Source organism: Micropterus salmoides, unplaced genomic scaffold (assembly GCF_014851395.1).
Source record: "Micropterus salmoides isolate LMB-PRFRI ecotype aquatic unplaced genomic scaffold, ASM1485139v1 Ms_hic_scaffold_3, whole genome shotgun sequence".
Lineage (NCBI taxonomy): Eukaryota > Metazoa > Chordata > Actinopteri > Centrarchiformes > Centrarchidae > Micropterus > Micropterus salmoides.
In genome coordinates, this window is record NW_024042261.1 from 3,060,088 (window position 1) to 3,086,451 (window position 26,364).

Consider the following 26,364-nt stretch of genomic DNA (forward strand, 5'->3'; position numbering starts at 1 on the left):
CCACTCAACAGGCCTTGCCATGGTGGACCAAAGAAGGTAAGTACACATACTGAGTGTCATATCCAGAGGTTTCTTTGGGAAATAGATGTGAGTGCTGCCAGCTTTGCTGCAGAGGTTGAAGGGGTGGGGGGGTCAGCCTGTCAGTGCTCAGACCATAGAGAGTCTAAGTCACTCGCTTCCACTTCCGGCCCATGGGACCTTATATCGGAAAAAGTATGTACGGTAGTCAGTGGCGAGAGACAACGTATTTAGGGGTCTAATCCCGAGTTGGCTGGGAACCCGCAGATGCCTAAAGTACCCAGTACCAGCGGAGCTGGGAACCCTATTGGAATCATTAGGATTTTTATTATTCCGCCGCTAAAACTCATACTGTAGCCTAGACGGTAAGTGCTACGAAACACTCATAGTGTAGGTTCAAACCACGACAAGTACCTCAGGTGCCTAATATCCGCACACTTCGACCACTAGGGGGCACTATATACACATTTGGCAAATTTGGGGCAATTGTTCCCCATGGGGACACCTGAAAAATTTAATGCAATTTGGCCTAAAGGTGGCGCTATAATCGAAGCTCAAATACTGTCAGAAAATCCCATTCATTTCAATGGGATTTTCAACCAAGCTACATTTTGCCTCATAACTACGCGCCACTACATCGCACATTCATAAACCTTATGTCTACGTGTTTGGGGGATTCTGCCGATTCTGATGGTATAAAACATGCCTCTGTGCGATAAATCACAAACTGAAAAGCCTATGTTAATTAACTCCTCCGAAGCCAAAAGTTCGATCGGCACAAAACTTGGCACAGACCATCTCTCGAACAAGCCGATAAAAGTTTGTAGAGGGAATTTTGATAAAAAAACGTCCGAATTATAAGCTATCAAATGTTTGCGCAAACGCTAAAACAGGATGTCATGTCAAAGCTTACGTTTGCAATGGGCGATCTACACCAAACTCGGGGACCTTATCTGCCACAACCTCCCGTTGTGTGAAATTTGGCGTCAATTTAGGTGGCGCTATTCATTGGAAATCAAATAGCACTCCCAGACTCACAATCACGTTATATCTCCTTAACCACATGTCCGATTGATATCAAATTTGGGTCAGTTGTTCCCCACGGGACCCTGATGACACCTCAAAATTTTGGTGCATTTCGGCCTAAGGGAAGCTGAAATCCTTTGAAAAATTTCGATCGGATTTTGGACACAGCACATTTTGGCTCATAACTAGGCGTCACTACATTGCACATTCATAATTCATGTCTACGTCTTTGGGGGATGCTGCCGATTCCTATGGTATAGGACACGCTTCTGTGCAATGACGTTTTCATTTCGCCAAATCGCGAAAACTGAAAAACCTATTTTAATTAACTCCTCCGAAGCCGCAAGTCCAATCGGCACCAAACTTGGCTCCGATGATCTCTGGACCACGCTGATGCAAGCTTGTGCTCCCCACATTGATACGCAAAAAACTGTCCCACTAACAAGCACATGGAGGACTTTGTGTGATATGCCCCCCTGATGAGAGGTGCCGCTATTAATCGTGTATCAAATAACGCTCCCATAGACATCCATTCATTTTATATCTGCATAACCGCGAATCCCTTTAATTTCAAACTCTGGTCGTTTATTCTCTGCTGGGCCCCCGAGCTGCGGCGGGGCACCCGGGCCGACTTGCGCGTCCTCCGTGGTGCAAGGCATGCGGCTGGCCCCGGGGGGCTTGGACCCCGCTTACAACTGCTTGCAGTTCTAGTTTTTGATTCTGTTTGAACTGTGCCCTGAACTACATCTCTCTTCTCGCACAATATCATTGCTTAGTTGCTGCTAGCTAAATAACTTAGCTATGTTCCATGCAGAAATATATCTCACCAGATGTGTTTAATCCAACAACTCTATCCCTTTATCACATCATCTACACTTGCAAGTTCTTTGACGTTAGCTTTAGTAATTTTCAGTCATTGAGAGAAAGTTATGACGTCACTAATGCGACTTGGGTTTGTGGTCTGTAATTATGTATTTTCACAGTCTTATACCGTAACTATTTTTATATCAAACTAAGACCCTCATCCCGTAGTTCAGAGCACAGTTCAGCCCACAAACAGTTTTATATTGGTCTGACGAGACCAATACAACATCCACCAGCTCTGTGATGTGGTCATGGAGGAGTGGAAGAGGACCAGGGGCAAGCTATGAAGCTCTGGTGAACTCCATGCCCAAAAGGGTTAAGGCAGTGCTGGTAAATAATTTTGGCCGCTAGGGGTGTGACAAGATCTCGCGCCACGAGATCTCACAAGATCAAATTGTGACGAGAATTCTCATCCGGTAAAAAGCTGTCTTGCGAGACTCACACAAATGACATTTTTCACACGCTATCAAGCCACACATTAATTTACTCACGCTGTGAAATACAAATGTATAACTGATATTAGACTCACGGAGCGAATCAACACCGCCCAGCTGATTGACACTGGCATACGCTGTGATAGTAATCGGCTGGACCCGCTCGCGCAAGTCCAGACCTTGTTATATACAGTCAATGGTCCAGACAGCTGTGACTAGTAGTAACGTAACTGGTAGAGTTTTGCAACATAAACATCTAAAAAGTGAAGCGCAGCCTGCTCTGTTTTGGATTGGAAGTTAACGTGTGTGGATTTGTGGTGAGATTTCTGCCTGATCAAAAGTGTTTCATTTACTTTCGGTTTCACATGCAACATGCAGTCCCAAACTGTGTGGGCCAAACGGTGTGAAGGGGTAACGTTTACTGCCAGCGGATCAAAAACGTAATGCACAGCAGAGTTAAGGGCAGGTAGACTTTTCATTAAATAAAGACGGGAAATAAAGTGTTGCTCAAAATGTTCAAATAATTCAGCATGAAAGATTTCTTAAAATTGTGTTAAAATCTTGTCTTGTCTCGTTAACCCAATCTCCAATCTTGTCTTATCTCGTGGGTTAAGTGTCTCTTCACACCTTCAGTGTTGTCACATGAAAAGATATAATCAAATATTTAGATCACTCACTTTCATGAGATACTGTACATGCAATTTGTTCTTCATATGTGTATCAGAAAATAACTTTTAATATCATGGTAATGTTTTCAGTCATGTTCCTGTTGGTGATGCTGGAAAAGAAGCTGTGTGCTCAGTAAAATCATTTCCACTTCCTGACGAAGGTTAAAAAAAACATGTCTTGATCTTCCTGACTGATTGAATGTGTGCTTTTGTGTCTCCTCAGGCTGCAGGAGCTGACGGTGTGCTCTGAGGACAATGTGGATGTTCATGACATAGAGCTGATGCAGTACATCAATGTGGACTGTTCCAAGCTGAAAAGGCTGCTACAAGGTTAGCTTCCAATATTCTTCCAGGTATACATTTACATCAGGCCCAGAACGTCTTAATGGAGCCCACACTCCATGCTAGCTTTAGTAATATACAGTCATATGCAAAAGTAAAGGCACCCCTGACAATTTCCATGATTTTCATTTATAAATAATTCGGTGTTTGGATCAGCAATTTCATTTTCAGCTATTAAATAACTGAAAGTAATATTTCAGTAGTGAAATGAGGTTTATTGGATGAACAGAAAATGTGCAATATGCATCAAAACGAAAGTAGACAGGTGCATAAATTTGGGCCCCCCAACAGAAATTTCACATCAATATTTAGTTGAGCCTCCTTTAGCAGAAATAACAGCCTCTAGACGCTTCCTATAGCCTGTAATGAGTGTCTGGATTCTGGATGAAGGTATTTTGGACCATTCCTCCTTGCAATACATCTCCAGTTCAGTTGGACAACCCCCCCTTCAGATAACCCCACAGATTTTCAATGATATTCAGGTCTGGGGAACATTGTACTTGTTCCATTTACATTTATTCAGTGTAGATTTTGAGCAGAGTTTTGGGTCGTTGTCTTGTTGAAATATCCAGCCCCGGCGTAATTTCAACTTTGTGACTGATTCCTCTACATATATATTGAGTTGAATCCATGCGACCCTCAACTTTAACAAGACTCCCAGTACCGGCACTGGCCCCACAGCCCCACAGCATGATGGAACCTCCACCAAATGTTACTGTGGGTAGCAAGTGTTTGTCTTGGAAGGCTGCGTTCTTTTGCCACCATGCATAACGCCCCTTGTTATGACCAAATAACTCCATCTTTGTTTCATCAGTCCACAGCACCTTCTTCCAAAATGAAGCTGGCTTGTCCAATTGTGCGTTTGCAGACCTGAAGCGACTCTGTTTGTGGTGTGCGTGCAGAAGAGGCTTCTTCCGCACCACTCTCCCATACAGCTTCTCCATGTGCAAAATGCGCTGAATTGTTGGACGATGCACAGTGACACCATCTGCAGCAAGATGATGTTGTAGGTCTTTGGAGGTGGTCTGTGGGCTTTTCTTGACCGTTCTCACCATTCTTCGCCTTTGCCTCTCTATTTTACTTGGTCTGCCACTTCTGGCCTTAACAAGAACTGTGCCTGTGGTCTTCCATTTCCTCACTATGTTCCTCACAGTGGACACTGACAGCTTAAATCTCTGTGATAGCTTTTTCTAGCCTTCCCCTAAACTATAATGTTGAACAATCTTGGTTTTCAGGTCATTTGAGAGTTGTTTTGAGGCCCCCATGTCAAAGAGAACAACAACTTGCAATTGGCCACCTTGAATATCTTTTCTCATGATTGGATGCACCTGTCTATGAAGTTCAAGGCTTAATGAGCACACCAAACCAACTGTGTGTTCCAATTAATCAGTGCTAGGTAGTTACAGGTATTCAAATCAACAAAATGAAAAGGGTGCCCACATTTATGCACCTGTCTAATTTTGTTTTGATGCATATTGTACATTTTCTGTTCATGAACCTCATTTCACTACTGAAATATTACTGTCTTTTTTAGTTATTTGATAGCTCAAAATGAAATTGCTGATCCAAACACCCAATTATTTATAAATGAAAATCATGGAAATATTCAGGGGTGCCTAAACTTTTGCATATGACTGTATTATGTAAGTAGATGTCAGAGCTGGATTTGGAGTAGACCGCTGAGAATTGGGATGGATTGTCAATTGGTTACACTCAGGCATTGTTAGACTCAGTGCTTCTTCAAGACCTATTGATATAAAGAATTCCTGATTTGTTACAAGATGACGATACTGACTTTGATGTTTGTGTTTATGCTGTTTATTTTCTTCCAGAAACTGTGCTGAAGTTTAGAGCTCTCAAGAAGCCTGCCCAGCTTGCAGTCATCAACAGTTTAGAGAAGGTACCTCTTCTACTGGCCTCTTTCTGCCTCAAACTATAATACTTTGGCTCTTGTGTTGTAGTGTACCGTCACAATAAGTTGAGTGATTTATGTGTGTAATGAATAGCTGAGCAGTGGACAGCGCTTGTTAGCAGAGAAACGTTCTTGAGTAGACAGTTCAGCTGTGTACATGTTCTTCTTATATGTCTACTGTTCTGTCTCTACAGGCATTTTGGAATTGGGTGGAGAATTACCCAGATGAGTTCACCATGCTTTACCAGCGACCACAGGCAGATATGGCAGGTATGCATGGATTCACAGTATTAAGATAAGATGTACCTTTTACTGATGGGGGAAATTCAATTTGAGGCAGCAGCACAAGGGAATTTAGTAAAAACTATAATAAAATAGACACAATATATTAGGGTTGACACCAAATAGTCGAAGATTCGATAAGAGGAGCCTGATTCAACTCCGAATCTCACAGTCGAATCTTCACAGAGCCCTTATCAAAGTCCTTCTAGGCAAGTCATGCTTAGAATTTTTCCCCACCAGTTATACTTCTACTGCGCATGCGTCACTTCTTCCACACATGTGCAATAGAAGTAAAACAGACCCTTATGTCAGTGGAACCACACAATTGCCTAAAATATGTTTCCCGCTTTGGCTGTTAAAAGCAGACGATTGGCTTTCTAGCGGGAAGGGAGGGATAACCGCCATCTTTGGTGTTACGGGCTTTCCCCATAGACTTGTATTGAGGATGTGACTGAGTGGCGTGTCTCCTCTAAAACGTCTCTGCTGTTATGAAATTGGGATCATACCATTTTGGCTATATGGGGGTGCTCAATGTCTGATTTTACGAACAATTACCGGTTTTCTCTTAATGAGTTAATATACAGCCTATTATGAAATATATATGAACATATAATGCTATAAATAACAATGTGAAACGACAGGAGCTTTTAATAAATAATTTTAAAGTGCATGAATAATTCCAAAATTGGAACCCTAACCCTTAAAATCGTGGGCGTCGGTGCGCATGTGTAGGCATAGCGTGTGGATGTTGTAGAAGGCGGAGAGAGACAGAGCAACAGCAACGCCGGTGTTGTGCTGAACTTTGCGGGACATTTGGATCATTTATCACTGTTGATGAACCACATGAAGAATATTGTTTTACAATATAATAGAATAACAGTACTTGGAAGAGATCGGTGAGTAACGGCGAGGTGCACATGATTGTCGGCGAGTTGGCGGACATGCACAACTCTGCACAAGACCGGTGAATGCCAGGCAAGCAGAGCATATAGAAAAGGGTCAACAAAAAGCCTCAGTTTAGCTGGAATTGTACAGTGTAAGTTACAGTGATTAATGAATAGAGAATGCAGCTCTGCAGCTTCTCAAGATTAACCCCCTGCCCACTCCAACACACACATACAGATTCAACTATCAGTCGACTATAGGCAAGACTTGACAATTATGATTTGACCGTGTAAATCCTTAGTCGGGGACACCCCCACAATATATACAATGAATATGTCTAAATTAGATTTGATTGGGGTCTTTAAGCAGAGATTCAGTTTTAGGGTTGGGTTGAGATTGGGATATAATGGTAACAAATGGTATCATGAGTCTGCTTGCTTTATTATCAAAGAAAATGCAAAAGCACATTGAAACATGTTCAAGTAACACAGAGTTTATTAACAAGCATTTTATCATATACTAGAGTCTGACCGATTTATTGGTGTGCAGTTATGATCTTATTGCAGATAAATTGGTATATGCATTTAAAAGAGACGATTAATGACAATTTAAAAAGAAACTGAGAGACACATCCTTCACTTTTGTCATAAGCGTTGCATAGTTCACCCACCAGAGGGCGCTCTGCAACTCCCCTGTTCAAAACAAACACAAATGCAAAACAAAACAATCAGCTGACTGGAGTTAAGCAGGAGATAATCCGTGTTCACAGTGAGTTGATCATTCATCATGTGAAATACATGACTTAAATAATAATAAAAATAGCCCTCGTCCCTTCTCCTCTCCTGAAAACATTCATGACATCTTAACGCTTCCGTTTTTCATTGCCCTCTCCCGGTTTCCTCCTGGGTCACAGCAGTATGTTTAATGTTACAGTAGGCGAGTGGTGGAGGCTACGCTGCTGACAAACTTGATTGTAGATTTATTTCTGAAACAGCGCAGCAGTTCTAGTGAATGGTCCTGTCATTTCTCCCTAGTTCATCACTTCAGTTCAGTTCATCACCTAGCCCATCAACACTGACTATTGTGCGGAAGTAGCCAATAGAATGAGCGAACCATCACGCTACATCCCCGCCCCTCCTCTCTCAGCAAAGCTCCCCATACACACACACACGCTGAGCGAAGTGAGCCGAGCAGATCAGTGTAGATACACCAGTTGACCAGAACTATGGCCGTTACTGTAAGTAAGTGCAGGAAAACCAGCAGCATTAATAAAAGGCTGCTACTGCATCAGTACAACAAGCAGGAACGAGTACAAAGAAAGATTTTAGTCTGCTCTTTGTCATCCAACGCAGCTGTGTTTTGGTTTTTCACAAGCACATGTGCTAGCTCGGCTAATAGCTAGTTATAAACAAGCTATATCTCTCTGTAGCCTGTTTAGCTGAGATGCTACACACCTTAAAATTTAGCAACTCCTTGTGAACTCAGCTGCTTGTTGAGAGAAACCAGCTCCTATCTAAAGCAGCAGCAGAGGGAGGAGGAGGAGGAGGAGGAGGAAGGACTGAGAGGGACTGATTTTCATTCTAACTTTACTCAGTATTTTGATGTCAGGAATGTAGTTTATTTTACATGTTCCATTTGTTTCCAGTGAGATACTGCGCTGCACTGACCTTTATACCAGCTTATATATATATATATATATATATATAAATAAAAAAAAAAATCACATAAGCTGGTGCAGAAAATCTAATCAGAATGCAGGAAATAAAGTGTTCAATACTAAAAATATTCATATAATTCAGCATTAAAGATTTCTTAAAAATAGTGTTTGTCCTGTCTCGATGTTGTGAACCCAATCTCATCTTGTCTCCTGGGTTAAGTATCTCATCACACCCCTAGTATATACAGTTGTATGCAAAAGTTTAGGCCCCTAAATCCCACAGCCCCACAGCATGATGGAACCTCCACCAAATGTTACTGTGGGTAGCAAGTGTTTGTCTTGGAAGGCTGCGTTCTTTTGCCACCATGCATAACGCCCCTTGTTATGACCAAATAACTCCATCTTTGTTTCATCAGTCCACAGCACCTTATTCCAAAATGAAGCTGGCACCATCTGCAGCAAGATGATTTTGTAGGTCTTTGGAGGTGGTCTGTGGGCTTTTCTTGACCGTTCTCACCATTCTTCGCCTTTGCCTCTCTATTTTACTTGGCCTGCCACTTCTGGCCTTAACAAGAACTGTGCCTGTGGTCTTCCATTTCCTCACTATGTTCCTCACAGTGGACACTGACAGCTTAAATCTCTTTTTCTAGCCTTCCCCTAAACTATAATGTTGAACAATCTTTGTTTTCAGGTCATTTGAGAATAGTTTTGAGGCCCCCATGTCAAAGAGAACAACAACTTGCAATTGGCCACCTTAAATATCTTTTCTCATGATTGGATGCACCTGTCTATGAAGTTCAAGGCTTAATGAGCACACCAAACCAACTGTGTGTTCCAATTAATCAGTGCTAGGTAGTTACAGGTATTCAAATCAACAAAATGAAAAGGGTGCCCACATTTATGCACCTGTCTAATTTTGTTTTGATGCATATTGCACATTTTCAGTACTGAAATATTACTGTATTTTAGTTATTTGATAGCTCAAAATGAAATTGCTGATCCAAACACCCAATTATTTATAAATGAAAATCATGGAAATATTCAGGGGTGCCTAAACTTTTGCATATGACTGTATGTATATGTGTGTGTATACATATAAACACTGCTTCGCTATGAAAGCCATTATTTTCAATGGCTTGCGCAGCAAGTTAGGTGGTTTGTTGCTTCGTCGAGCAAAGTGCAGTACACCGCTTGGTGTGCTCATCACAGTTCAAAATAGTTAAACTTTGGCGATATTGCTTCAGGGAGTGTAGTTGTACACAGTAACAGTGGCGTGATAAATCCAACAGGTCCGACTTAACAGTAACTAAGGAGGCCATTGCTAAGCGAAGGGTCAGTTGTGATTTGATAAATCGTGTAGACATATTCAGTTTATCATTCTGCTCATGATTTGAATTGACATTTTGTTTGTTTTTAAGTGCTCTGCAGATACAAACTGTAAAAAGCAACTAAACCAAGCTAGACATCAATAATAATAATTATCTAGACCCCAACCCAAATTCAGATATGACTGACCTGCAAAGTGAACCTTTGAGCTGAATGAAAATCGATTTTCTTTTCTTTGTGGATTGTTCACCAATAGAACTATGCAAAGGTAATCAGTAGGCTCCTACTTTACAAAAGAATATTAAGTAAAATCTTTTATTTAAACTGGGCACTTTTTTGATGTAGAGTACATTTTAACTGGTCAAATCATTTACTGATCTGAAAAGTAACTAGGAACTATAGCTGTGAAATAAGAAATGTAGTGGAGTTAAAAGTACAGAATTCCCTCTGAAGTGTAGTTGTGGAAGTAGCAGAAAATGCTTAATGAAGTACAGTACTTGGTTACATTCTCGACTAAACCACAGATTCACTCCTTTATCAAGCTAGCTGTGAGATCCATGCTACAGCTTAGCTCTGATTCCGAACCATTATTTCAGTGGATTGAACTCCAGTCAGAAAACATATTTCATCTTTAGAAGTATTGCCCTGTTAATGTATAACATTCACGAGTATGATCCGCTCGTTGCTACACAGAGTAAAGATGGGGACGTTGTGTACTTTCCAGCACTGCGTCTTACCAACTAGGTAACAAGGTAGTGTGAAATCAACACTCAAAAGACTCAATCCACCATTGCACTGTGGCCTGCTGAGCTGCAGCGATGCTTACCTTTCAGCCTGTACTGATGGGCTACAGCTGGCTAACATGGCTCATGCATCTATGAGAAGCATGAGTGACATGTTTGTCAGGGACAGGGTTGACCTATTTTTGTTAAGCAAATTTCCAGCAGCGTTTCCACGGGTCCTTGAAAAAGTCTAAAATCTAAATAATGTGAATTGTAGGTCTTAAAATGTCTTAAGAAAATTGATTTAATGTTTTTATGTATAACATTTTGATCAGGCTGTAACAACATGGAACCAATAACCAATAATCCAAACTGTGCTGTGTACGCTGTATTCACATCAGGAGCATCACAAAAGTCTTTTTGGATCTACGCCAACATTAAAAGCAGAGTTTCTCTGGACTGTACACATACAGAGCTGGACTGTCCTATATGCTCACAACGCACGTGCGTAGGGCACAGCAAATTAAGAAAGAACCCCACTCACTCTCGTGTCAAAGCCAGTGTCAGTGTTAACAACTTTGATGAGAGAATGAGAGGGACTAGACAAGACCATGATTATCTGTCTCTCAGTAATGAATTAGGGCTGCAGCCATCCATTATTTTAATAATCGAGTATTCTACAGATTATTTAATTGATTTGAGTAATCGGATAGGAAATACTTTTGCTTGGCGCCCCCGGTACAAGGATCAGCTGTGTAACTCAGATTACTGTAATGTTATAACCCAAACTCACACTCTAACTAGTCAGAGAACAATAACAACAAACACACGGTTATACATCATACACATACAACTAAGAAGTGTGCCTTACCTTTGCTCGCCTGTATCTTAGCTAGCAATCATGATTTATGTATGCTAACGTTACCTTGTTTGGGGTCCGCTCCAAGGATGCGTAGACCGGGTGCTTTCTGCTTTCTTTCTTTTTCTTCTCTGGCCTGTCTCTTCTTTGTCCCTCGCTATTTTCTCTCTCTCCCTACACTTTGCAATCCACACCATCAAATCACGTTGTCTTCACTCGTTTACAGTGTAAGTGTGTTGTGCAACAATAAGAATCGTCTGTGCGAAAGCATTGATGCAAAGAATTTGCATTTTTAGTAATCAGATTATTCGAATTTCTCGATACAATGGATTGACGTTCTAAGCGGGTCCCAGTTCTCTAGCTTGGTGCTTAGCTAACGTTATTGCTCTTCTTGGTGCTTTCCCTGGCACTTGGCCAGGTTCGGAGCCCAGAGGCACATTGAGTTTGATATATAACGGGGGGGGGATGCATTTGTTTTTAACCAGTAGTTATGGTGACAGGCCTACTTACAGCCTGTGACTCCGCAGTGACCTTTGCTGTCTCATTAACTGTGTGTGTGTATGTGTCCAGAAGCTGCAGAAAAGTTGTTTGACCTGGTGGACAGCTTTGCAGAGAGCGCCAAGAGGAAGGCAGCTGTGTGGCCGCTGCAGATCATCCTCCTCATCCTCTGTCCAGAGATCACACACACCATCTCCAAAGACACTGTGGAAGACAGCAAGGCCAACAAGGTGTGAGGAAAGAACACACACACACACGCACACAGAGCAGAGACTGACTCCATCACTCACACGCTTTCTTGTCCTTTTGTGTCTGCAGAAACTGTTTCTGGACAGTTTGCGGAAAGCATTAGCGGGCCAGGGCAGTAAGCAGCTGATGGAAAGCGCTGCTATCGCTTGTGTCAAACTGTGCAAAGCCTCCACCTATATCAACTGGGAGGATCACTCAACCATTTTCCTTCTGGTCCAGTCCATCGTCATGGATCTCAAGGTCTGACCAGGGGTCTCATTTATAAACAGTGCGTACGTACAGAACAGGGCTGGAAACGTGCGGATGCCGCTTCCAAGCAAAGGTTGTGATCTGTAAAAAACAAACTTGACGGGAGAATGTGCGTCCTGTAAGTAAACTCTGAACCATGCGTATGGAAATAAAGAGGAGAAATGAGAAACGGCGACCCACATGGCAGAAGGATGAAACTGTTTGACATGAAGAGGCCTACTACTGTGTAAAATAAATCGAAATATTACGTCTGAGTATTACAGGCTTAAAGCCTTTCTGAATAAACAAACACCCGTTTGATTGACTTTCCCTGAAGTGCGCAAAAAACACACAATCTAAGATCACTTGCAGCGCACAAAAAGATCCAGATTAAGGATAATAAACACAAACAGAGAGATGTGTTTCTGCAAAAGAACACCTCAAATATTTTGTACAGTTTAATTCTGAATCATACAATACTTGCATGCAGTGCAATTTATTCTCATAAATAAGGTGAACAGGTGGACAAATTACATTTAAATTGATGCTGTTTTCAGAGCGTCAGTCAAGCAAATGCGAGTGCATAGTTTCATATATTGTTATCACATGTTCGTTGCCTTTTCGAGGCTAACGCTGTGTGCAGCGTGTGGATGTGATGCACTGCTTGGCGACAGATTTAAAATAGAATTTATATTGGATTTGATACATTTCTTTACCTAAGGACACAACATAAAGACATTTTTTTGTTACCAAGATAGAGTATGTGCTGAGCGGGACATTTTACAGCGTAAACATCACCAGGCCTGTGTTCTCTGATGAAGAAACTACAGCATGTGATGAAGACACTGATGACACAGTAAATTACCTCAAACAAATCTTTGACAAGAGTTCTTGTTTCTTATTATCCAACATGTTCATGTTTCCAGTCTATAAAAGATCTGAACACGTGCTGGCTTTGCTTTCTTAAAAGTGAAACATAAGGTTCTATCCCCCATCCCTATCCTAACCATTTTTCACCACTCGTACTGCTGGATGCTGCAGCAGGGACTGTTGTTGTTCTAAGCTGTAAATATTACCATAGGAACCTGGATTGTTTATAAATTCATTTAACATGACTGTCCTCTGATAAATGGCCACGTATTTGTACCAGTTGTAATTGGCCCCAATAATTCAGCTAAATGACCACCCTCTCTAAAAGGCTATTGTGACAAGTCTGGAGTAGAGCTTGCTGGAAATGTGCTTTTGAATGACCTGAAGTGACCTGTGGCCCTCCCTGTCCCACCAGGCTCTGCTGTTCAACCCAGCCAAGCCCTTCTGGAGGGGGACAGGCAGTCAAAATGCTGATGTGGAGCTCATGATGGACTGCTTTGTCTCTTGTTTCCGCATCAATCCTCACAACAACCAGCACTTTAAGGTCTGTTTGGCCTCGTCCTCCCCCTCCACCTTTCACTTTGTCCTGGTCAACTCGTTGCACAGAATAATCACCAATGTAAGTCTGCAGAGCTTCTTCACACATTAGTGATGCTAGAATAGTCTTCTGTGTTATTTCACTTGTCATATCTCTTTCTTTGTGTCTACTTTCAGTCCCATCTGGACTGGTGGCCTAAGATCGATGCAGTGTACTGCCACTCCGGAGAGCTTCGCTTAATGTTCTCAGATACCCTCAACCGGGTAATCCAAGGCGCTGGCACCCACGCTCCACTACGCATGACACCGGTGAGAGGACAGCAACATGTTGCGTGACTTAACTACATTAAACAAGCCAAATCATCAGTGTAAGGTTGTAGACTGACAGGGAACGAACTAATAAAACAGTGTAACTCGATATTTAAGAATATTAATAGGAATATGCCTGTTCACTGGGGCCAATGTGACACCTCCCTGAACTTTTTGTTCATGTGGTTTCACCTACATTATTAATAACACTGAAACAACACAACAATAGAGGAGGTACAGCTAGACATTCACCACTTCCTTAGAACTTCATTACACTCATACAACTATATCAAATCTGTGTTATGACGATAACTCTGTTTCAACAATTCACTGCCACATCGAAGCATATAAGCCCCGCCCCCACGAGCCTACCAAGCCCTCGCTGCTGCAGAGCGGAGCGGCATAAGCCCCGCCCATGTGAGCCTTTCGCTTTGAGCTGTGTTGTATAATTATTAATTCTGAACATGTCCCTTGTCCAAATTGCGCCAAACAGCAGCAACACACCCGCCACGTGTGAAGGTTATTGAAATAATTGCAATACAAACAGACACACACACACACACACACTTTAGAGAGTGTTATTAGAGAGATTACAAAAATGAGTAGTAAACATGGAGCACCACAGTGGATCAATGACTAGACATGAAAACAGTCTCAAGAACGGGTTTGCTCACCTACAAATGCCAATGTGCACTGTTTCGCATGGATGTCTTATTAAATGTTGTATCAAAAGCGTCAAATACAAAATACTAAAATAGAAACTCTACCATTGTCACTGTTTATTCTTCCATCACTAATACTGTAAAATTTCAGTTAAAAGCCTAATCCCAATTAGATGCCTGGTCTGGTTTTTATGAAACAACTTTGGATGTATAAAACCTCTGGGTCACCTGCTTGAGCTAGTCGTTAACTGCTTAGATCATGCATACCAATATAAATCTTTAAACTTTTGCCAGTATGGACATGACACACATAATTAGATCGGTTAGATTCGCCACAATCTTTTAGATCACTTTACAGAAACAATGAGCACCAAAGTAGTTCATTCAGATTTACCAGCATGGTAATGGAATTAAAGGCGTCTCCCATATAGACGCCAGGCAGGGTGAGTTCAGCGATTTAAGCAAATCAAAGCTTGGGTTGTTAATGGTAACCCTGAACATGGTTGTATCTGTACAATGGCTGATCTAGGTGTGTCCTCGCGGGTGTATTCCAAGTACTGTTTAAAATGAAATAATATTCTTTGTGAGGTTCATCAATGGTGATAACTGCTTCCAACATCCTGCGAAGAACACACACAACTCACAGCAGCTGGTGCTCTGTCTCTCTCCCTCTTCTACCTCACATGGACACTGACTCCACCCCCCCCCCCTTCCTTAAAGATAACAATTTATTTATTTATTCACACACTTTAAATAATCTAATTGCAATTTTTGTAACCCACTGCCCAACCACCAAATAATGAGTTCTTATCTAAGTTCAAATCTCCACATCAAATCTAAATCAACTCAAATCTCCATCTCTCAACATCTCTCTCTGTATCCTAGCAAGCAAATAAGAAATACTGTTTCTGTACAAAGGTTGCCCAAAATAAAAGCAAGTGATGCCTCTCGCGTCTACTAGACAAGCTTAGTAATTCTCCGCCAACACTGTTGTTCATTTCGTTTGACACTAAAGTTTCCGCAGCGTCAGGTTCTGTCAGGCTTGAGGCTACAGCGTAGCATGCAAAGTTCATGCTTCCTCAATCCTTCAGCCCTACATTATATGTTGATATTTATATCATAATAGGCTGAATATTAACTTAGTGGGAGAAAAACAGTAGTTGTATGTAAAATCAGATATTAAGCACCCCCAAATAGCCAAAATGGCATGATCCTTGTTTTATAAAAAGTATCACCTTCAGATCTTTGACTATTCAGGGTCACCCCTCATGTACTTTGTTGGTTGCTAGTCTTTAGCTACTGATAATAGATGGGTCTTCTGAGTGGGCTTCTTTAAAGTGGTTTAACAATTGAAAAATTGAGTGAAGAAAAATACCAAATTGTACTTGCTTGAATGCTGAAGTATCAGACCAATGCTTGAAGTATCCTTAGATAAACAGTTCAAAACAATTTCAAAAAACAGTTGTCAGACTCTGGACCACCCTTCCAAGATCCTCAGTAGTTATTTAAAAGTTTATCTATAGTAGGAAAGTAGGAAATAACGTGTGTTTATTATAATTTTTTAATATGAAAGTTCCAGTTGTCCTTTTAAGTACTTCAGTTATGTAGTAATATAACAATTGGACAACAATGGAGCTCTGTGGCGAGGAGGAACAGGAAAGGATCCTTCCTGTGCTGCTTTAGCTCTGCACATGGGATAGAGATTTGTTGACACGGATAAAACTGTAGAATAAATATCAGTGGAACATTGTCTTTATTTATCAGTCAGTATCTTGAGTCCTGAAACACATTAGAAAATAACTGGATTCCAGTCCCAATCAACATATTCTCTGTATGCACTAATGTAATTTGAAAGCAATCTGCCTGAACCTAATCAGAGTCCTCCCTGTTGTCTCCTGCCCTCCCACAGAGTCTGACATTCAAAGGGAAGATGACCACCAGCCTTAAGTTCAAAGAGAAAGCCACAGAACTGGACACTCGAAGTTACAAGTGCCTCCTTCTCGCTCTGGTCAAACTCATCCACGCTGACCCCAAACTGATGTTGCACGTGAGTCTGCCACGACGTTTATGTCAGAATGACACTTATTATTATTAGTTTAATTATAAGAACTTTCTACATTGACCGGTTTTTCGACCACACCATTTTTAATGCACCTATATGCTTTAGATGTGTTTTGTTCATTCATGTCAGCTGTATTGTATATTTCTTCAATGACAAAAATGTAAACTTGCTCCTGAACAGTTTTTGTGTGTGTGTTGTTGTGTGTTAGAACCCAGTGAAGCAAGCTCCAGATATGCAGAGTAGTACAGCAGAGCTCATCACTGGCCTGGTGCAGTTAGTGCCTCTAACCAACACCACTCAGCTCTCACAAGAAGCCATGGAGGTCAGAGACCAACCTACTCTTTCACTAACACTTCTTATGTTTATGGCATAGGGGGAGGAGGACAAGGCTACAATCTGTAGAATTCTGACTATTTTGTAGTTATCAACTTTCCCCAAACATGACACATTGTCACTTGATAAAGAAACAGAGAGACAGATCCTTCAGTCATGTAATGAGGGTTGCATAGTTTGCCCACCAGAGGGAGCTCTGCAGCTGCTCCGTTAACAACACTGCCTCACCACAAAAACCACAGAAGAAAACAATCAGCTGAACAGAACAGAAACATGCAGAGTGGCTGTGTTAGCAGTGAGTCAGCCCTTTGTCACGTTAATTACATGACTTAAATAATTATAATAAAAACAGAGCCATCACTTCTCCTCTCCTGAAAACATTCATGAATTGCTAACCCTCCCGTTTTTCACTGCCCTCTCCCGGCTTCCTTCCAGCTCACAGCATCATGTTTAATGTTAAGTTAGTTGGGTGTTGGAGGCTACGCAGCTAACAGACATGATTGTAGATTTATTTCTGAAACAGTGTGGCTGTTCTAGCGAATGGTCCTCTTTTCTTCCTAGTTCATTACTTCTAAATGTCCTCTAATATCACGTAACGTTACAGCAGCTAACTCTGCCCGTTGCTAAATTAGCTACACAGCTAATGCCGTGTTTATCAGTGTAGGAGCACTAACGTTAATGAGCTGTTAAACGTTTAACGTATGCTAAATATATCTGCTAGCTGCTTCATTAAAAAAATGATTAAACCAGAGTGGACAGTTAAATGAAATCTCAAAGTTGCAGGTCCTCGTTGTAGACAGTCACATAGTATTACATGCATTCAGCAGCAGCTCACTGTAACATAGACGGGATGATTTGGAGCCAGCTGGTGGTTGAGAAACTCTCGTAGCTTTGGATATTAAGTGCTGGTACAGAGATTAACTAGATGTGAATATCCTACGTTGAATGCAGTTAGTAGTCTAAAAAAGTCTAAAAAGTAATTTAAGGTGTTTGATTTTTGTTGTTTTTTCGTCTTTCTCTAACTCTCCTGTCTGTTTCCAGGCTCTGTTAGTTCTGCACCAGCCAGAGACCATAGAGCTGTGGAATCCTGATGCCCCCATAGAGACGTTCTGGGACATCAGGTACTCAACAATCTTCTCATCAAATGCCTGCCTCTAATCCACAGTCATGGCTATGGAGCCTCAGTAGTCTGATGTGACTCAACCATGATTTGTAGCTTTGCAGCTTCTTCAGACTAGGGTTAGGTGATACGATTTTTTACCAGTGTAATGGGTATACATCACAATTGTTCCGTAAATTCAATTAAGAAAGGATTTCCTGCCCTGCCCTGTGCTGCCTTGTCCTGCCCCGCCCTGCCCTGTGCTGCCCTGTCCTGCCCCGCCCCGCCCTGCCCTGTGCTGCCCCGCCCCGCCCTGCCCTGTGCTGCCCCGCCCCGCCCTGTGCCGCCCTGTGCTGCCCCGCCTCGCCCCGCCCTGCCCTGCGCTGCCTTTTGGTGCCCTGCCCTGTGCTGCCCTGTGCTGCCCTGTCCTGCCCTGTGCTGCCCTGGCCTGTGCTGCCCTGCCCTGCGCTGCCTTCTGCTGCCCTGCCCTGCCCTGCGCTGCCTTTTGCTGCCTTTTGGTGCCTTTTGGTGCCCTGCCCTATGCTGCCCTGCCCTGCCCTGCCCTGTGCTGCGCTACCTTTTGGTGCCCTGCGCTGCGCTGCGCTGCCTTTTGCTGCCTCGCCCTGCCCTGCGCTACCTTTTGCTGCCTTTTGGTGCCCTGCCCTATGGTGCCCTGCCCTATGCTGCCCTGTTCTGCCCTGCCCTGCCCTGCCCTGTGCTGCCCTGCCCTGCCCTGCCCTGCCCTGCCCTGCCCTGCCCTGCCCTGCCCTGCCCTGCCCTGCCCTGTGCTGCCCTGCCCTGCCCTGTGCTGCCCTCCCTGCCCTGTCCTGCCCCGCCCTGCCCTGTGCTGCCCTGCCCTGCCCTGCCTATTGCTGTTCTGTAATGACTTCTCTCTTGTCTCTTTTTTTTGCTTCATTCTTCAGTTCACAGGTGATCTTCCTTATCTGCCGCAAACTGATTGGTCAGCAAATGGTTAATGGGACAGAAGTTCTGAAATGGCTGCGGGAGATCCTCATCTGCAGGAACAAGTTTCTGCTCAAGAACAAGGTACAGTCCAGTTCCTTAACTGCAGCAACAGGCTACTTCGTTGGTCAGCTAAAAGGCAGACAAGCCAACAACCGGCCCAAAGGGATGCATCATTTTTTCAGTGGAAATGGCGCAGGCCAGCTGCACACTGAGCTGCTGCTGAGTCTCTTTCGTTGGCTAAGAATCCAATTTTTGGTTGTGTGAATGCTCAGAGAGGTTTACCATAAACTGACTTGATGGTTCCAGGAGTGTGCCACTGTGGGCGGCGGGATCCCCATCTGCCGGCAGGCACAGACAAAGCTTGAGGTGTGTCTCTACATGTTCCTGTGGAGTCCAGACACCGAGGCGGTGCTGGTGGCCATGTCATGTTTCCGCCACCTCTGTGAGGAGGCTGACATCCGCAGCGCCGCTGATGAGGTTCCTGTCCAGACCATTCTGCCCAACTACCCCACCTTCAGTGAACTGGCCTCTGTCAGTAACATGATGGGAACAGGTCAGTACTGCTAGTGTCACCCTCTTCAACTGAGCTGATGAAGTTTCTCAGCTTGAATACTAAAACTTAGCTCAGCGTTCTGACATATGGTACATTGTTTAATTATTCAGTTATTTTTCCTGCATTTTCATAAAATAAATCAACCTCATTAACATTCCTTACATTCCTTCCTTCTTACATTAAGAAATATCAAAGCTGGTTAGATGAGAAGAAAGAACAATGCAATAATAGAGGGGTGAGAATATACTTTTGTCAATGGAGATTTGTGTTGCCAGATCTTTCCAGTTGAGCTCTGAGTGGTGCCATTATCTTCTCTAGTTCTCTAGTCAGGGGTGTGGTCTTCTCCATCTAAGGAGATCACAGCCTCAACTTGGTGAGCTGTGATCTTCAAGTGCCCTCAGAGGGTTAGGATCCGTAACTGCGCAACATACGTTAGAGATGCTGTTTAGAATTGAGTACTCCAGGCGTGGGCACCACCAAAACACCTGGCTCTCGCCTGCATCTGCTTCTCATCTACTCCTGGAAATGAAGCCTGTGACGTCCTTTAAACTGTAGTAGAGCATGCTTGATGCGTGTTGATGAGGAGTTTACCAAACTAGTTGTTAACAGCCGTTATGACATGGTTCAGGAGGAAGAACCATGTCATAATGGAAGGTTGATGGCACCTTGCATGGCGCAGCCTATGCCATCACAGTTTGATGTGTGTGAATGGGTTAAGCACTTTGAGTGTTTAGTAGACCAGAAAACAGTATAAATGCAGTCCATTTACCATAACATTCCTAATATTTGTGAGCTTGCTTCTTCTTCCCCCTGCAGCGCGATGTGATCTAAGGAAGGAGATTAGCTACATGAATTGTCTACTACAAACATTTGCACTGGGTTAGTGTTTAATAATTTTTCTGTCAAGCTGTAGTGCAGACCCCAAAGATAGATAAAACGTCCTGCAGATACCAAAAGAAGTTAAAATCTCTGTCTGTAATTGTTGGAAGGACATAAAACTCTCATGCCTAAAAGGGTCATACAGTTTCTGTTGACAGACGACAGAGGCAGGGAACCAAAATAGAACGGGATGCCTACAGGTAAAATGAGCCCTAGCCCCTGGACTTGCCAACTGGGAAAACTGCTTTTTACTAAGGTGCATTCTCAGTGGTTGAGAAGACCAGGTTGGAGAGCTCAGTAATACCAGAGACGTTTTAGAGGAGACACGCAACTCACATCCTCAAAACAACTCTATGGGGAAAGCCCGTAACTGCAAAGATGGCAGTTATCCCTCCCCTCCCGCTAGAAAGCCATTCGTCTGCTTTTAACAGCCAAAGTGGGAAACGTATTTCAGCCAATCGTGTGGTGCCACTGACATAAGGGTCTGTTTTACTTACGCATTTGTGTAAGAGGTGATGCATGCGTAGTAGAAGTATAATCGGTCGGGGAAAAAACGTTTTCAAACCTTATTTTGGGGTAAAGTTGTCAAACTCTTTCAGCGATTTTTATCAGATTTTAATGCTGATTCTATTCATGTAGTTTTTATGTCCCGGTGAGCAGAGAAAGTGCAGTTCTGGCTCTCTCCCCATTCATTCAGACAGGGGCCTGGTCTTGTTAGTCCGAAATGGCTGCATGGAGGCGTTGCCAAGATGGCGGCCGAATGGCAGGACTTGCCTAGAAGGACTTTATTTAACTGTTTATCCACTAACAGTTTGTCTCTCATTTCCACAGGGAGGTCCACCTTGCAGAAGAGGGTGATGGCACTGCTGAGGAGGGTAGAGCATCCCACACCAGGCAACATTGAGGTGAAATTCAGTTCATAATGCAGGAGGTGTTATACTTTCTTTAAATTATTCACCGTCATTGATCACTGTTAATTGAGATTGCATCTGAGTTACACACATGATATTAAAATAAATCTTTTTAATTGATCAAACAAAATGAAGAAAATAAATCATATTTGTTATAGAAATGAGTTAGCACAGTGTCTGATTCTCTAAATGACATGGAACTGGAAACGTTTCCTGGAAAAAAATCTTTATTTCTGTGAAAAACCTCACAGCAAGTGAACCAAACGTCGAATTCAAACCCATGGACTTGTCTGTTGGTTCTACCTTCAGGCTTGGGAGGACACATATGCTAAGTGGGACCAGGCCACCAAACAGATTCTCAACTTCCCCAAAAACAAGGCAGATGATGGACAGGTAGGCTTGTGTACCTTTAAGTGATGGAGTTGTGATCAAATGTGATAGCTCAGATGGCACTGGTCTGATTTTAGCTGAAACTTGCTCTGTGTTCAAAGAAATTACCTCAACTGGCCAGATGGGGGTGCCATCATATAAGGCTGGAAAGTTAACAGCCAAGCAAAGCCCAGAGGACTATAATAACTAATAAGGGCTAGAGCCCATATTAAGACTTTTTGACCTGGGGTCCTCTAGTTCAGCGGTCCCCAACCTTTTTTCCGCCACAGACCGATTTAATATCAGACAATATTTTCACGGACCAGCCTTTAAGGTGTGGCAGATAAATACAACAAAATAAAATGATACGACTGACATAAAAACTGGGGTATTTTTAAATATAATAATAATAAGCGTGAATCCAATGTGTAGGCCTACTCGCAACTTTAGCAATTAGCAGCATCCTCGTAACATCGTGCCAACACCATAACATGAGTAAAAACCTCTCTGCCCCCTAACACTCTCTGGTCACTATGGTAACATTTACACATGGCTTCAAAATAAGATACACCACAAAAACAAATATAAAGTGCATGCAAAATACAACTCACCATAACGCTGAATCAGTGGGAGTTCTGAGCCTGTTTCTCTGTAACAAGACGGTACCATCTAGGGCTAATGGGAGACAATGACACCCGAAGTGTGTTGCTTATGTCCAGTCTACTCCGTAATTTTGTTTTGGTTGCTGTCACTGCAGAAAGCCCCGCTTCACACAGATTGGATGTCGGAAATGGCAACAGGTTTTCTGTGCTGTTGTGGCGATCTCAGAGTATTCTGCCATGACTTTAATCAAGAACACCGGCAGAGTTGTTGTCTCGAACATACTTTTAAGCCCGCCGTCATTTGCGATCTCCAGCAATCTTCTTCTTGCACCGACATGCTGGATTCACCTGGTGTGTTGACAAATGGGTTGCGAATCCATTCCTTGGCAGTTTGTGGGTATTTTGTGGTTGGGAAGTAGCGCTCGAACTCTTTTAAAAACGAAGACAGGTGATCGTGCACCAGCCAGGAGAACGAAGGCTCAGGCTCAGTCTCTTCCAAAATGCCCACCAATGTTGGAAACATGTCAAATATACCTCTGTTCACGCGCCATCCCCACAAATCCAGTTTGGCTTTAAATGTAGCAACTTTATCTGCCTGCTGTTGTCATTTTCCCCAGAAGTGACAGATTGAGTTCATTGAGCAGGTTGAATATGTCGCATAAGTAAGCGAGTTTTGCGACCCATTCCTGTCACTGAAATGTGCTGCCACCAGCACTGATGTGGTGGCCCTCAGTAATTGCTTCTGTTCTGTTCACACTTTTTTCTTTCAAAATACTCAAAAGGCTTGTCTTTTAATGCGGGGTGCTTGGTCTCCAAGTGGCGAAGCAGTTTTGAAGGCTTCATTGCCTCATTAGAGAGCTAGTTACCACATATTATGCAGAGCGGGCTTGGTGCGTGTATATCACCTGTTGCGATAAATCCATTTTTTCAAGTAGGACTGTCTGTTAAATGCAGCTTTCTTTTTCTTGGAAGTCATAGGCTCTTCTTCTGTCTCCTCATTGGGCCGTTTCCCCTACGCAAAGAAACTTTCCAGAGACGTTTGTTTTTTACTCATTTTGCTAGCTTGTGGGTTTATTTTTAGCGGTAACGTATCACGTGACCGAGACAAGCGTCTTGCCATGTGTAAAAAGGGTCCGGTCATTTTTCAAAATAAAACATCGTTCAGACTCAGATAATAAATAAAACAAAAAACAAAAATAATGTAAGTTATTTATTCTTTCTGTGCAGCCCGGTACCAAATGACCCGGGGTTTGGGGACCCCTGCTCTAGTTGAGGCAGTTCAGAGACCTGTCTTCACCTCTTTGGGAGTGTGTTCATATATCTGGTAAATGCAGTAAAAATCTGCAGCCTATAGTGATACTACGACTATGACTTTATGTCTGATGTTTTTATGTTGCTGTAGATTTTCTCAGCCAAAGCCTTCTGAGTGACTGCTGTAAAATCATTCTGTGATGATTAAACCATGTGGCTGAAGAACAAAAGTGAACTCTCACATGGGCAACAGTTCGGATACGTTTGACTACATTTTTGAATTGGTCTTGTGAACCTGTGCATTGAGGATTCTCTGGTGTTGTGTTCCTGCCGCTCAGTGTCTGTGTCCCCCCACAGCAGGAGTGGATCAACATGACGGGCTTCCTGTGTGCTCTGGGCGGTGTATGTCTCCAACAGCGCAGCACCCCTGGGCCAGCCACCTATAGCCCACCTATGGGCCCCATGAGCGAGCGCAAACACTCCATGATCTCCATGGGCCCCTGCGATGTGTCCAACCCCGTGGCCTCTGCCTCTTCTTGCTCCTCATCGGCCTCCAGCGAGACGCCCGTCAGCCGCTTTCTGGACCGGCTGCTGGCCCTGCTGGTATGTGGCCATGACAGGGTCGGCCTCCACGTTCGCACCAACGTAAAGGACCTGCTGGGTCTGGAGCTTAGCCCTGCCCTCTACCCGATGCTGTTCAACAAGCTGAGAAACAGCATTGGCAAGTTCTTTGACACACAGGGCCCGGTGAGTAGTGCTATAGGAGTGCTTGTAATAATGTTACAGTTCTTTTCACTCACAGGGGCTTGTACTGATGGGTAGAAAAAGTGGACCTGAGGAGTGTAGGAAAATTAAAGACATTGTTGGTGGTCACATATTAACCCCATCTCACATGTCTGTGTTGGAACAACAATTAAAGGTTCAGTGTGTAAGTTTTAGTGACATATAGTGGTGAGAGTTGCGAATTGCACCCCCCCTCCCTTATCCAAGCCAGTAGTTTAGCTACGGGGCCTGAGACAGGACAAAGGTGTCATCTGCCTCTCTATCCCCTTCCATCCCTCTCTCTTTCTCTCTGTTCCTCTCCCGCCCCCTCTTGCTCGCTCCCTCTCTCGCTCGCTCCCTCTCTTGCCCTCTCTCGCCCTCTCTCTCTCTCTCTCTCTCTCTCACCCCCAACCGGTCGAGGCAGATGGCCGCCCACCCTGAGCCATGGTTCTGCTCGAGGTTTCTGCCTCTTAAAAGGAAGTTTTTCCTTGCCTCTGTTGCCTAGTGCTGCTCTTGGTGGGAATTGTTGGGCTTCTGTAAATAACATCACAGGGTACGGTCTAGACCTGCTCTTTTATGAAAAGCACTGTGAGATTGTGTGATTTGGCACAATATAAATAAAATTGAATTGAATTGAATCTATGAGATAGAGAGTTACCAGTCAAGAAATCAGGTTTCTTTAGCTAGATATATTAAGAAATTATATTTACTTAATTATTCAGTAAAACCAAATATTTTTTTGAATATTATTGTTCCTTTTCTTTAATAAACAACGGCCACATCAAGAAATGAAGTGCTACATGATGTCTCATACTTAGGGATGGGGATCGAGACCCAGTTTCAAAAGCACCCGGTTCCAAAATTTCTCAAAACCCGAAAATCAATAAGGTTCGAGCTTATCAATACTGCTATCGAGACTTGCGGGTCCTATGATGTAAAGTTATGTCTCGAGCATCAATTCGGTTTTATTTTGCAACGCAAAATCATCAGACTGCAGTCTCTGCCTGCTCTCTGTCGGCTGCTACACACACACACACGCACAGAGTGGCAGCAGAGCGAGAGGCTGCGCTGTCGCAGTGGAATACGGTGAGGGTGAAGTTAGCTCCAAACTACTGTAACGTTAGTTGATGACAGCTACGCTCGTTACTGTAAGTACGTGCAATAAAACCTTCGCAAGTAAAAAGACAATACTTTATCAATACACCTGTCTGTAAGGTATAAGGAATATTTTCCTCATAACCTGCAGGCCTACCTCATGCCCGTTGGGTCTGGTCTTACCAAATAACCATCACTAAATAATAGTAAAGTATCGATAAAGAATCGGATCGTTAAGCAGTCTCAATAAGGGTATCAATAAAAATGAATGATCCCCATCCCAACTCATACGCCTGTAATACAGTATTTTACAACTTGGGAGGGTTGGCTCATCTGGACTAACAAACCAAAGAAAATGAAGAACATCTCAAACACTATCACATCTAGTGCATCAAGTATGACCACTGACAGATAACGGGACGATGTAAGCCTCACTGTTTCTGCACCACAGTCCATTAAAACTACATAATACATGAAGTTTACAAAGGCATAGTCAGGTGAGGATCAAGGCTCCTCTGGCTTTGCTTGATTAGATAAGCAATCTGCAAAACATACCAACATGTCTTTTTTATTTTTTTATAATGCAATAGAAACACAAAGTAGCACTGACAGCCATAATTTCAGCTTGTGGTAAAACGGTGCAACGTTTTTTAATGGGCATTTAGCATGTGAAAGAACAAATTACACATTTGTGTGCACAGTGGGAAGCAATATCCAATAACAATATAATGCAAATTCTGAAAGTATTCATTATTGGTCACTTGATAGACACACGGTCTTGTTTTATATCACCATTAGCAGTAAAAAGAAATACATGTTTTCCACCAGGGCAGTAAAATGTGAAGTTTAGCTGCTGATCTGAGCTTCCCTGCTGTTTTATTGCCAATAATATTTATCATCTTTCTCAGGAAGGTAAGGACACATTTCTGTCCACGTAACAAAGCCATAACAGAGGCTGGAGAAGAACTACATTAAATTACAATCCAACTACATATTTTTTCTACCAGTGCAGTAAAAGTTTAGCTGTCTAAACTAGACAGCTGTAAGCTACCGTTTCATTGCCAATTAGTGATCAGCTGATTGTATCAAGAACGTAACTGACAAAACCAAAACAGAGCTCTGGAGAGAGAGTCA

General features: G+C 42.9%; 1 protein-coding gene across 1 annotated transcript in view; it reads left to right on the top strand.

Annotated features, from left to right (window-relative positions):
• nf1a (neurofibromin 1a) overlaps positions 1-26,364 on the top strand; it is a 194,261-nt gene that overhangs the window by 25,106 nt on the left and 142,791 nt on the right. The window contains 15 exon segments of the mRNA XM_038693756.1: positions 3,234-3,340; positions 5,185-5,252; positions 5,459-5,534; positions 11,566-11,723; positions 11,812-11,982; positions 13,256-13,459; positions 13,555-13,686; positions 16,258-16,395; positions 16,619-16,732; positions 17,785-17,864; positions 18,766-18,889; positions 19,115-19,361; positions 21,072-21,145; positions 21,461-21,544; positions 23,731-24,120. Coding sequence (XP_038549684.1) covers positions 3,234-3,340; positions 5,185-5,252; positions 5,459-5,534; positions 11,566-11,723; positions 11,812-11,982; positions 13,256-13,459; positions 13,555-13,686; positions 16,258-16,395; positions 16,619-16,732; positions 17,785-17,864; positions 18,766-18,889; positions 19,115-19,361; positions 21,072-21,145; positions 21,461-21,544; positions 23,731-24,120 — 2,167 coding nt within the window.